The sequence below is a fragment of the Hippocampus bargibanti genome, linkage group LG06, assembly GCF_051943395.1.
Source record: "Hippocampus bargibanti isolate YZ-2025 linkage group LG06, ASM5194339v1, whole genome shotgun sequence".
NCBI classification, from domain to species: Eukaryota; Metazoa; Chordata; class Actinopteri; order Syngnathiformes; family Syngnathidae; genus Hippocampus; species Hippocampus bargibanti.
This window is the reverse complement of record NC_142739.1, coordinates 8920738-8935000: the sequence shown is the minus strand read 5'-3', so window position 1 is coordinate 8935000 and position 14263 is coordinate 8920738. Positions and strand designations below refer to the sequence as shown.

General features: G+C 42.4%; 1 protein-coding gene across 1 annotated transcript in view; it reads right to left on the bottom strand.

The window, feature by feature from the left end:
- Window positions 1-10497, bottom strand: part of LOC148896330 (neural-cadherin) — a 104303-nt gene extending 93806 nt beyond the window's left edge. Inside the window, exon 1 of the mRNA XM_088998919.1 lies at window positions 9321-10497. Coding sequence (XP_088855045.1) covers window positions 9321-10239 — 919 coding nt within the window. The 5' untranslated portion in view covers window positions 10240-10497. The remainder of the gene's footprint in view (window positions 1-9320) is intronic.
- Window positions 10498-14263: the final 3766 nt, after the last annotated feature.

Here is a 14263-nt window from a genome sequence, read left to right as displayed (position 1 = left end):
TTTGTAGGAAATAAAGGCTTTTTTTGGGTGTGCCTTAGACATCGGAAAATATGGTAATCTATATCAATCTTGATCAAAATTTTAAAATGCATACTTACAGAAATATACAAAAATGTTTCTAATTAAACATACGTTCACAATTAAATAGCTTTGCACTAGCTGAGGTTTCTCAGTCAACTTTTTTGAAGTGCATATATTTAAAAAAAGTTCTTTGCTCCCTGAACACTCGTTTGCCTTGGGGGACTGATCCTCTCTTCATCCCCTCCCCACCCCCAGGGAGACACACTGGGAGTAGATAAGCTGCAGGGCAAAGGAAGAAAAGTGTATCCCCTGGTCCTCTTACCCTGCGGAGGGACTCCCCGAGAAAGGGAGACCACTTGGAGGGGGCCAGATAGAGCACAGGAGATTGACGGACAGGCTGGGGGGGACGTCAAGCTTTCTAACAGTGTTGGCCACGCTGCCTTTTAAAGATGACTTTGTGCTAGTTTGCTCTTCAAACTTTGACTCATTCACTGCCAGGCCATGTGCGAAAAATGTTTCCGCTCCAGTGCCAGGGTTTTGGTCATTTTCACTCAAATTGCAGGACCCACAGAATATTGAGTTTTAGGATACGGTAAACATGCCATCCAGAGTTAAAAACATTTGACTCTCTTCTCTCATTAGAAAAAAAAAACGAGTGAATTCCCAAGTTATATGGGTCTGGAGTTATCTGAGCTTGAACTGGGGGCACCTGTACAAAAGGCAAATGCTGCCCCCTCGTGGGAGAGAAAAACATTACCGGTGGTCTGACCAGCTCTCTATCTGCACCCCCAGAAGAACCAAAACCCGAACAAATTTGGGACTGGCGCTCTGTTATATTTTCAATTCTGTAATTCAATAAATTAGACAATGGCACTGAATGAGTTTTAAAAATCCCACATGGGAGCGCCAAAGCATTATGTGTGTCCAATATAAGCTCCTCAACTCACTTAAACTTACTGTCTGACAGGAATAACAACAAAGGATGACAGCAAAACACTTGTGTAACTAAAGCTCTTCAACGCACATCAACATTGTTACTCATCACCATGATGCCACAAGATGACAATAAAGCACTACTTTTGTCCAACTGGAGCTATAAAACTCACTTCAGTAACATTCGTTGGCATCCAAGAACAAAAATACAACCATTAATGACTCCTTTTGCCTAAATAACGCTTCTCAACTGACATTGTTAGCTGACATTCGTTTGCTGACGAAGTTTCTTGGATAAGAAGCGAAACGTCCGACACCTTCAAAGAAGTATAGATGACGTCTGAAGAAACCTTTTCATCGATGGACCACTCCTGTACGACTGAGAGCTTACACAGACGTATTGCTGCCAACCAACATGGAGATAATTAGCTAGCACACGTCAACACACATGCACTGCCGTCTCCCCGACCTCTGCCCCCACACACACACACACACACACACACACACACACACACACACATGACACGTGCAACATATAACATGCGAACACACGTCACAGCTGGGTTCGGAATTTTGTGTTAATTGTTGAGGGGATCCTACACGGGGAGGGGCGGTTGTGTACGTGTCTGGGGAAGGGGGGGGGGTGCCCAAGTGCGGCATGTGTATGTGGACAACCATAAAAAAAACATGCATTTTATGTAATGTATTTTAACACACAACTACACAATCTGAATTACTATACGGATTAATTGTCTATAGATATATGTCAGATTTATTCAAATATTGGCGATTTTATTTAGAATACTTCTTACATTTTCGTGCCCTTTATTTACGCATATGAAATGTCCGTATTGTATTTGTGAATGTTTCACAACTGCACAGCATTTTTACAATTTAATTTAATTTGGAATATTTTTGAATGTATCATCCATTATGATTTATTTTCTCTTTCACGCCAGTTAACTCATTCACTGCCAGACAAAGTTCAAAAACGTGGCCACTCCAGTGCCAGGGATTTTGTCATTGTCAAACAAATTCCAGGACCAACAGAATATTGAGTTTTAGGAGTACATAAACATTCAATGAAGCCTAAGAAACCTTAGACTCTTTTCTTTCATCAGAAAAAAGAGTGAATTGCTATATTATATGGGTATGGAGTTATATGAGTTTGAAATCAGTGTAGCTGTCCAAAGTACAATGCAATACACACATATTGGTTTATATAGCGCTTTAACAACAGCTGAAGCTGGAACTAATGCTAAAAAAGTGAAATGCTGCTTGTGGAATGGAAAAACATGGTAGGAGGCCATGGCCAGCGCTTTATCGGCACCCAAACAAGAAAAAACAAAACCCAAACAAATTCGGGAAAGGCAGTGAATGAGTTAAATTAAAAACATTTTCCACATCAAACGAACTGTAAAAAAAAACACCAAAGCGTGTTTTATATGTTTCTGACGGACAGAAAATTCATGGTTACTGTTTGGTGTTTGGGTCCCTGGGACACGTGCTAATACTGATTGGACGACCTTGTCCTAGTTGGCCTGGCCCCAGGCAGCAGCCGATTGGCTGTCAATAAGCCATTAGGACATTCCACTAAGTGCAAAGCAAAACAAAAATGTGCCGTGGATGCACATAAATTGACTCTGAGTTGAGACCGCACCCCCTAGACACCATAGATTGAATTGCAGACATTAGTGCAAAATTATATTTATTGTTAACTATTTTTTTCAATGGGACTGTACTTTCAATTAAGTATCAGCAAAAGCGGCTATCAATATTAAAGCCATTCCCGAATTTATCCGGGAATTGAAATGCATGACGTGGAGCTCCATCCCCGAATTTGTTTGGGTTTGGTTTTCCTTGGGGGGGGGGGGGGGGGGGGGGGTCGATAAAGGGTTGGTCAGACCTCTGGCAATGTTTTTCCCTCCCACGAGGGGGCAGCATTTGCCTTTTGTAAAGCCTTCTCTATTTCAAGCTCAGATAATTCCAGACCCATATAATTTAGGAATTAACGTGTTTTTTTTTTTATGAAAGATGAGAGTTTAAGCCGTATTACGCTGCATTTAATGTTTACGTAGTCCTCCAACTCAATATTTTGTGTGTCCTGGAATTTGAGTGAAAATGACAACAACCCTGGCACTGGAGTGCACACATTTTTATACATTATCTGGCAGTGAATGAGTTAAGTGGGCTTGACAGTCTAAATTAGTTACTTTTAAAATCAAGTAATCAGTAACTCAACTTCTTGAGTTCAGCAATCAGAAAATTAACTAAGTTAGTCTTTTGTGGTAACTATGGCAACATGAATTACGAACCACCTCTGATACAAAGCTATCCCGGGCTATCACGATGCTAGATTAGCATTACCTAGCATTCATGCTAATGTGACACAAATTTGTGTGTGTGTGTGTGTGCGTGTGTGTGTGTGTTTTGTGTGTGTGTGTGTGTGTGTGTGTGTGTGTGTGTGTGTGTGTTGTGTGTTTGTGTGTGTGTGTGTGTGTGTGTGTGTGTGTGTGTGTGTGTGTGTGTGTGTGTGTGTGTGGCCACACTGCTCTCCTTTGAAAGGTCATTTCGCGGACCGTCAGAATGTGGCCACCATAATTTAGCCTGTAGCATTTTTATTTTTGCACACACGCGTACACACACAGAACACACACACACGTATACCAGCGCAAAAAAAACGTGCATATCGAGAGCGGTGTGATCAATGCTTATGACAATGACAGACACACAAATGCACTCTGTGTGAAGCTCAGCTGCCTCCAGGACACATGACACAATCCGTCGGCGCTAGCTTGGCGGGGAAACACATACACACACGCACACACACAGCCTCACAGTGGTGGCAGGTTGCTTCCCGCCTTTGGCTTAATCCACAAATAAAGACAATGGAATAAACCGGAGTGACAAACCTTGTGTGTCACCTCAGGCCCAACACACATAACCACACACACACACACACACACACTCACACACACAAAAGCAGCAACACAACTGAACACTTCTGTGTAGTCTCTCAGTCGTACAGGTGTGGTCCATTGATGCAAAGATTTCTTCAGCCAGTCATCTGTACTTCTTTGAAGGTGTCGGATGTTTCGTTCCTCATTCGAAAAGCTTCGGCAGTGGACTAAATTTGTGCTGGTAGCTCTGGCCCTATATATATATATGTATATATATATATATATATATATATATATATATACATATATATATATATATATATATATATATATATATATATATATATATATATATATATATATATATATATATATATATATATATATACAGTAAAGTCTCGTTATATCGATATTCAAGGGAGTCCAAAAAAATATCGATATAACCGGGACTATCGATATATCCGGCCATATATCGATATAAGGAGACTTTACTGTATATATATATATATATATATATATATATATATATATATATATATATAATGGACAGAGGTGGTGGTGCCATCAGGGATGTATATAGGGCCAGAGTTACCAGCACAACTTTAGTCCGGTTCCTTCAAAGAAGTACAGATGATGGCTGAAGAAACCTTTTAATCAACGACTGGACGCTGTGTGTGTGTATGTGTGTCTGTTCATTTGTGTTCCCGCAGTGTGTGACTTCTAGTAAAAATATTATTGAGGGAGGGGTCGGAGGTGATAATCGTGGCCCATGGGAGTGTTCTTCTATTCCGACATCAACACTTATGGTACACGTATCAAGAACGACCCGTATGGAAGCAACGGACATCTTGCTTGAAATAACGCATTCTGCCTCAAAGTCACAGATCGATGTACAAATGCTGCCAGGACAAAAGAGAAACTCTGATACTGAAATACTGTGGCATGTTTGCGTTAAAAGGAGACGGGTTTGAGCTTGAGTGCAGTTAAAAGTTCTCCAGTTAAACATGTTTCCCAACTGCTGCGTTCACAGTATTATTGTGTGAAAAAAATCAATGAAAAAAAATCAATGTCAACTTTTTTCTATGATCGCTTTGAAAAAAAAAATCTGACCGCATTTTCAGCTCATTACATAGCTTGATTGTCTCGGCACGGCACTGATCTTTATTTGGCTGAAATAATTGTTTCTCTCGCTCCGCAAAGACAACTGGATGACTGTTTATCTCTCTGATCAACTCTTCCTTATTGTTTTTCACCCAACGTAAGAAGGGGGAAAACAAATTGTGATTCTCTTCCAGTCTCCAAGTGTGTCGCCGGGGAGGCTTGTTGCCATTGATGAGCGGCATCAAATACTTTCTGCCATTCGGAGAAACCAGGATATTGCCTCAACTGAGGAAAATTTCACACTGTGACACTGCATCTTGCTGTCTGATAATTACGTATGTAATAATGTCTCTGTTTGGTACGGGTGTCCAACTTGCAACTCGAGGTGGGGAGATCTCAATTAAGCTAAACCTCCCCAACCTTGGTCTATGAACATATGTTACTTCGTTCACACATCTGTTATTATCTCATAGCCTGTCACAGTTTACTCTTCCACTAGCTTACGCTGATTCAAAAATGATTCAAATGTCCTCTGTTAGTTGACTGACTTTTGAGATCCCTCTCCACATAATTTGAAGGGAACAAATGGGCTTCAAAAGATGTTCCCACTGACAGATAAAGTTTGAGCCCCTCAATAACAGATAGCGACCGAGTGATATATGTCGCCGTATCAGTCACGGGACCTTTTTGTCAAGCTACCGGTGTGAAACTCATTTTAGCCACAGGGTAATTTGGAGTTATGTCTTCCATCGGAGGGCTGCTATGAAAGTAAAAAAACACAAAATTACTTACTGCAGACAACAAATGAATAGATTACTGTCACGTCAGCCAGCTTTTTTTGGCGTCCACCACCACCTTGCATTTCAAGTTTCAAGTCAATTACAACGGTTTGTCAAATTATTGTTCAAGTGAGTGTAAACAGGGTAACAAAATTAATGCAATATCTCAACGTTATTTATTCCATGTAATAATTTGAAATTTCAGTTCAGATTTTAGCAAGTTAACATACATGATTTGCTTTCGCGGGCCAAATAAAATGATTTGGTAGGCCGAATCTCACCCCCCCGGCCTCGAGTTTGCGCACATACAATCAGTAGCCCTGTGACTCAAAAAGTTGACTCATTCACTGCCATTCCCAAATTTATTTGGGAATTGAAAAGCATGGCGTGGAGCGCCATTCTGGAATTTGTTCGGGTTTTGGTGTTTCTGTCAGGGGGTGTCAATAAAGCTCTGGTCAAACCTCTGGCAATGTTTTTACATTCTACGAGGGGGCAGCATTTACCTTTTGTCCATGTTAGCGCTTTGTTACAGCTTCAGCTGTTGTTAAAGCGTTATATAAATCAATATGTATTTATTGTATTGTAATTGTGACAGCCACCCCCATTTAAAAGCCAGATAACTCCAGACCCATATAACTAGGAATTAACTTTTTTTTTCTGATGAAAGAAGAAAGTAAGTTTTCTAATGCTGTATTGAACGCTTATGTAGTCTAAAAGGTAATATTCTGTGGGTCCTGGAATTCGAGTGAAAATGACAAAAACCCTTGCACTGGAGTGGACACATTTTTGCACATTATCTGGCAGTGTAGCAGCCACTCTCGATGAAAGGGTTAAACATATGTACTGTAGGCTTTGTTTCATTAAAATTATGCTATCTTCTGGATAAAAAAGGATCAGAAAATGGATGGATGTACTTTATCTTCTGCTTTCCCGATGTTAGCTTCACTTAACTTCAACCATGGATCAAACCTTTGCCTCATCAATTCTACCGACCGTGGGGACCAATCAGACCCTGATGCGACGACACGACCGCCCTGGTTTGACCGTTGACAAAAAGCAGAGCGCCTCAATCAGAGTTGGGAGTTTACACAACATTCAGCAGCGTGTCCCACAAATCACACAAACGGCACAGTCGGCGCGGCCCGGCCGCCGTAATAAAAACAAAGCTTCCTGTCGGAGGGGCCCAAGGGTCTGAGTGACGCGTACAATCCCCAACCCACACCGGCTTTTTAGGAGCGCGGCCTAGAGGGAGGTGCAAAGGGGATGTCCAGGTGAGCAAACACAGCTAATTAGCGCAAATAAACAACAGCCACGCGGCCAACTCGCACTGATTGAACAAACGTGACCTGGATGCTCAGCCGCTGCCCAGATGGGGCCAGTTAAGAATCCTGCTTCAACATTTACTTTGCTGGTGGCAGTGCGGTAGGATTGTGAGGAGATGAGGGCGGCGCTCAGACCAACATCTGGATGTCGTTTCATCTTGTCAAACAAGACGTTGTCATCCTCAACACGCCACTCGTTTGTTTGGAAAAGACTTCACTCATCTCAACTTCATAGTTGAGATGAAGATCACATCAACCTTGACATGAATATGATGTCAATCAATTTTTAAAAAAAAGCTCAGAATGCCCCACCCCCCCCTTGAGCCTCAAGCCTGTGACACCAATGTTATTTTGGCCATTTTTAGGTCTTTTGTGCGACCACATTTAGCATTTGTCAACATGAAATTTGGTGTGCACATCTATTACAAATAAACTCACTTTTTTCAAGAATACATCCTTGAAAGGAAATTGAAAAATCCATCATTTTGATTTTCTTTTATGGGTCACTTAGCTCGATTTTTCAAGGTATCGTATTTCCCGATGTATAAGGCACACCGGAGTATAAGGCGCACCCAAAATGATTGGTGTATTTACGAACTTTTTCCATATATAAGGCACACTGGACTATAAGGCGCACCTTCAATGAATGAAAATGTTTTGCAAATATATTATAGAAATATATCAAAGTTTTGCATATATAAGGCACACCACATTATCAGGTGCTACAGTAAACGCTGGGGTTACGCACCACCTTCTTCTACAGGGGGAAATGGAGTCGTGGCCGCTGACAGTAGTTGCGAGATCTGTTGTGGCTCAATATTACTTCACATATAAGGTGCCTTGCTGATTGCAATGGTAAGTTGTGATGTGTTCCAGTTCATTTATTTGAGTAAACAGACCACAGCGTCAAATTGAAACACTAATCAGTGCATCGATGAGAAGGTTTCTTCAGCCGTCATCTGTACAAATTTGAAGGTTTCGGACGTTTCGCCTCCTATCCAAGGGGCTTCGTCAGCGAACTAAAGTCTGACTGGTCGTATCGGCCCTATTTATATATCCCTAATGTCCAGACATGGCGGCACCGGGGATGTCTGGACATTAGGGATATATAAATAGGGCCGATACGACCAGTCAGACTTTAGTTTGCTGACGAAGCCTCTTGAATAGGAGGCGAAACCTTCAAATTTGTACAGATGACAGCTGAAGAAACCTTCTCATCGATGGTCCACTGCTGTACGACTGAGAGCTTACACGGACTAATCAATGCATGTTTACAAATCCACAACAGTAGCCACATCTTCGTTATCATGACTGTAAAATTTCGCAGCCAAGTGTGAATGCAAACAATTTACAAGACAAACAGGCACACAAACAAACAAGGTGAGTGAAACAAACAAAAACAGACACTTGATGAGAATTGTTTCCGGAGTCGATTTTGTGATGAGCTTCTGCAACGACTGTGTGAAGTGCGCTGAGGTTCTCGCATAGACAAACGTGCTTGCGCAGCACAGGTTGAGGACAAAACACCAAACAAGTCTCAAACAAGCATACTTCACATAGCCAGACACGAGCACGCGCGCACGCACGCGCACACGCACAACAGTATATACAGTAAAGTCTCGTTATATCGATATCGGATATATCGATAGTCCCGGTTATATCGATACTATTTCTATGCACGCACGGAGAAAATTACATGCAAACAGGGTCGGATATATCGATAGTCCCGGTTATATCGATATTTTTTCGGACTCCCTTGAATATCGATATAACGAGACTTTACTGTATTCGTCATCTGTGCTGTATGTCATGCATATTAGCATATTTGACAATAAAGCTGACTGACTTCGACTTGAAAGTATGTGTGTTCTGTTTTCAATCATACCCAACCAAAGTACTGCTAAGTATTTTTCAGTAGATTATGTGAGAAATCTACTCAAGTACAAGAATAAAGAAGGAAATTTACGTGATGTGATGCTACTCCTCACGGGTTCTCGCGAACATTTGTCAGTCAAAAGTGAGCATTATCATTGCGCGTGCAGACGACCCCCGCGCACGCACACACAGACAATTTTTACTCAAAACAATGTTCATTCAGATGGTGCGGGGGGGATATGGATCAACTTGTCCAAAGCAAATGTTGAGAACAATCACTCCGAAAGGACCGCCAGATCAAATAATATTCAATCCAAAGCTCAGTTCAACAGAACGCTCCCCAATCAATGAATCAATGATAATCATTCACTTACGATGGTGTGTCTTACCTCTGTGTTTGTGGATCTTGACCATCACGTCCGCAGGCTCTGTCAGGCGACGCGCCAGGAAGACTCTCCCGGAGTCCCTCTCAATCTGCACCGGCGAGTTGACGTCGGAGCTCACCTCGAACCATCGCTGCTCGAACCTCCGGTCGGGAACCGTGAACACCAGATCCCCGATGGCGGCTTGATCCGGGACGCTCACGGCGTATGTCACTTCCTCAGCCAGGGCGCGCGACATCCGCTTTACCGGCTGGGTCCTGCCCGATCGTCGCACCAGGACTTCGAGGACGACCGGCCCGCCGACCAGCGGCTCTTCCCCGCCATCCTTCGCGTACAGCCGGGTTGTGACTCGGCTCAGTCCGCGGAGGGATCCAAGCAGCGTCACCTGTCCGCTTTCTGGGTCCACGTGGAGCAAATTGGATTTGGGTTGTGCGTAAACTGTAACGCGTCCATTTACATCCGCGTCTGCGTCCTTGGCGTCGAATCGAGCCAACTCGGTGCCGAGAGGGGTGAACTCGTCCGCCTCCAGGGTTCTGTTACTGGCTCTGAAGCGGGGCGCATTGTCGTTGACGTCCGTCACCTCCACCTGGATCAACACCGGAACCCCAGTACACCGCTCCATGGTAAGTTCATACATGGCGATGAACTCCCGGTCCAAACGTTTGGATGACACCAGAACCAAGTGGCGCCGGCGTCCGCGGAGGAGTAGGAGACGGAAGTCGGACGCGTAGCTCCCCTTCAACGTGCCCCCAAGACCGGGGCAGACACCGGCGACTACCGGCACGGCCACCCCGTCCACGGGCGTCCCGGCCGGGGAGTTCTCCATGATTCTTCCGGAGTAGTGAGACCGGCGAGCGGAAGCGCAGAGCAGGTGGGCAAAGAGGAAGAAGAGGAGAAAGTGCACGGATACTTGTTTATGGGCCATGTTTCCATTAAAAAACTAATCTTTCTATTCTCCAATTTTCACCCTTCCAAAAAGACTATTCAGCCAAACTTCCTTTATTTAACTCCTAAAACTGTCGAACGAAAAATCCATCCTCTTCTCCATGACGCTAACTCTGTTCAACATGATGATTCTCTTTAAGTTTAAGAAAAGCGTTTTTTTTTTTAATAAATATAATAATGTGAAAGATATTCCGCTAAGGACAAGCGATTTTATGCATCGCCTGTGATGCAGGCTGGATGAGAGTGAAAAGTGGGGTGAGAAAGGACACCGGGAGAGGCAACGAACAAACAGGCTTGATGTGGCTCGGTGGGCGTGGCCCGGCCCCACGCGGAGATGGACCAATCAGGGAGTAGGACCGAGACTTGATTGACAGGCACTGAGCCATTTTCGGGAGAAAGACAGATTTGAGACTACTGCGTGCTGTTTGTTTGATCTTGGTTAGGGAATGTGTTGCCAAATTAGTTCCTAAGTATCTCCTACTTTTTTAGTTGTTAAGAACAGAATAATAACAATAATAATATTAATGGGATATTCCTCCTAAATTAAAACTTGACGCTTACATCGGTGTACTTGTGTCACGTTGTGCAAGGTGGTGATGGCGGGTGCGGATCCCAAAAAGCAGGCAGGAGTGAGCAGGAGGTTGTGTTTGGTAAATTGTATTAAAATAAAGTCAGCAGGAACAAAATCTAAAACATCAAAATCATCTGAACAGAAAAAATACAAAGTATCAAAAGAAAACCAAGATTAAAAATCAGCCAAGATTAAACAAACACATGCACTGCACACAATGCATACAATTGCATACAACAGCATAAAATGACATTTCACAATTACCCGACACCGAATGATCGTGCCGGGGGTCCAGGCGGGGCCGATAGCGCCCCCCGTTGGTCGCCAACCAGATCATGACAACTTGGGCCTTCAGTGTGGATTGACCTGATTTAAAGGACAACCGACATCACTTTTTTGTTTCCTAACTGACATCAGAAAAACGTTTTATCGCATCTAAAATACCCAAAACACACAGCATGATATTTTTAGTGAAATGCAAAACACCAATAAAAATGACTTAGAGTGTCTAAAAACCACTTCAATTTGAAACCGGAAGTGGCCAGTTTCAGAAGGTCCCGCCCCCTTGTTCGTGGTGTCACGCCAAGACGTCTTGCCTTGCTCGAGAATCAAAACAATGGCTTCAGATTCGGAGAATATGCTTTCTTGTTACTCATGCAGTTATGAATATGATTCAAATAGTTCTGAAGAGGAAAGCATACATGTTTGCAATTGATTAAATACTTTATTCCCCGTCATTTTTAGGTATCTGGGGGTGGGGGGGGGGGGTGTAGCACCCAAAAGAGGCAGAAGATGGCGACAAAGTCCGTGGAAGCGGGCTGATTATTTCCTTAGAATTTTTGTCAGCAAATATCAAATAGATGCTCGGTGCATCACACAAGGATTCACCATTGCATTATGTATGTGTTTTCCTTCTAATTATGCCATCAACACGAAGTTTTCAGACCAAACAAAGTACCGCAAAATGCATTGACGTGAATGAAAGGACTACTACAATGTGTCCTTTCTCGGTCAGGGGCGTTCCTTCAGTGACGTGACGTGAGGACTCGTCACCAACTTAAAAACAAGACTTCCGGAATATTTAGCGCGAGTCTTAAAACGTAAAATATAGCTATATGCGATGGAATCTTTGTAAAATACGCTAGAAGTAGAAGTCATTTGAAGCATTTTACAAATTATGGACACAACTTGTCCGGAGGCGTCGGTTGTCCTTTAAAAAACCTCTTCATACCACCTGTACTATCACGACACAGTTTTCTATATTATATAAATTACTTTTTGTTACTTCCGGGTTGAGTGAACAGTGGCGCGTGTGGCTGCCGCTGCTCACCCGCCGAAGAAATATCCTGTGACTGTAAAGTGTCCTCGAGAGTTTTGAAAGGCGCTTATAAATGAAATGTATTATTATTATTATTAAACCTACAACAAAAATATAATAAACATTCACCGGCTCCAATGATTAGTGATGGCAAAATGAAGGATCATGAAGCAATGAAGCTTTCCATCCAAATGATTAGCTTTTTGGCCAATGCCTCATGAGGCCTCATTTGTTCCACTGCGCCATCATGTGGAAAATAAATGTCAAATGACAAAGAGAGGGATTAAAATGTTGCCATGGATTTGATGGGGTCAGAATGTATGGAAGAGGATTAGGGCCAACGAAGAAAATAAAATAAAGATAGCAGGATGCTCACCTTTATCTCAGAATTCAGATTTTAAAGTGAGAATTCTCACTTTTAAGTCAGAATTTTGAGATTAAAGTTAGACTTCTGAGATAAAACTGACAATCGTGACAACTTTATTTTTTTCTTGGCTAGCCCTAATCCTCTTGCGTAAAAATGACTGGGAGTTATGATATGAATGAATGTGTGTGTGTTACTTGAAAGAATGACTGATTTAACTTAGACACCGAGACACAAAAAAAGGAACAAGACATGCATTTCATTCATTTTATTGAGGGAAAGGTGTTCTGTTGGTACCCGAGTTCTTTAGAATAAAGTTTACATTTCACCCTTTAAAATATCAGCAAGTAGAAGCCATTGAAACGACGGATACACCGTGTGTCACAGTAGTTTACATTATATATATTCACACTGGTTATTGTAATGTGTACCATTTTAGGAGAGATCTGCTCAAAATGATCCCAAACAGGGGATGCTCTCTTCTTTTTCGGCCAATGCAGAACAAATCTGATTGAAGATGCGAGTTGGGTGTGACAGTGCCACATATTGCACCATTTTGTTTTGAATCTTCAAGTGGGTGATGACGTAAAAATCCCGTCTCGTGATGCATTGGGATTAACCATGCGTGCTCCGAGGCTTTGGGTGTGGCCACAAGCGAAATAGACCCACGCCTCGAATGGAAAAAAAATCATAATCAAACAGCCAAATGGGAATCAGTACAGCTCAGAGAAGGGCTGTGAAATTAAAGAAAATGAAAGACAATACACTCTTGGTGGTAAATTAAAACAATTTCATGGAAGGAATATTAGAATGTAGTTTGTGAATGTAGGTCAGGTTTTCCCTCAAAGTGTTTTGGCTTTTGATTCACGTCGTAGCTAATAAAGTGGCCTGTCAGTATCGTTAATTCATCCTGAATGGATTTTTTTTCATCTTGGTAAATAATTAAAACTGTTGCGTCATTAGGCCACAACACAACAAAGTCTCATCAATACACACACACTCACACCTGCTATCAATCTACATGCTGACTGATCATAGATCACGCATTGATCCCAGGATGGGCGCTCTTGTGTTTTGACTAATTGCTTTGTGATGACATCACTTGTTCTCATCCCCTGCGGCGCTCATCTGTCAGCTCAGATGTTTAGAATTTAAGGGGCGAGGGGAGAAAAAAATGAAAAAAGAAAAGAAAAAAAACCACTTCTGCAAAGATGAATGTGTTTTCTTTGCTTTGAAAAATGTGACAGCTCAAAGCTGTGTAGAGAAGAGGAAGCCCCCCCCCCACCCCCCCAATATACCCCCACCCCCCTTGGAGACGTCAGAATTATCTCCACATGTTGCCGTCGGCGAGCCCGATGAAAGCAAAACGACGCTTTGAGAGCGAGTGGCAAGATGGCAAAATGATGTGAAGGATGAATGGAATCACTCGGCACGTTTTATGAACTTGTTCTCATTTAAGTGCAAGCGTCAGTAAAAAAAACGACTAGAAAGGCAAATCAAAACCACACCCCAATCAACAGGGTTCTTCTTATCGTAGGGAAACACAATAATCCCCGAACGTTTGAAGGAATTTGCTGGAACATGAAGGAAAATACAGAGTTAACAGGAACCACGTGTTTTGCCTTCAGATGTGTCCTCAACTGAATCAACCATGTCCTGACTTGTTTTTTTTTTGTTATATATGTACATTCAAACCTCGACTTTTAAACGTCTCGGTTCTTGACCAATTTGGTTTTCAACCAAAAATGTCA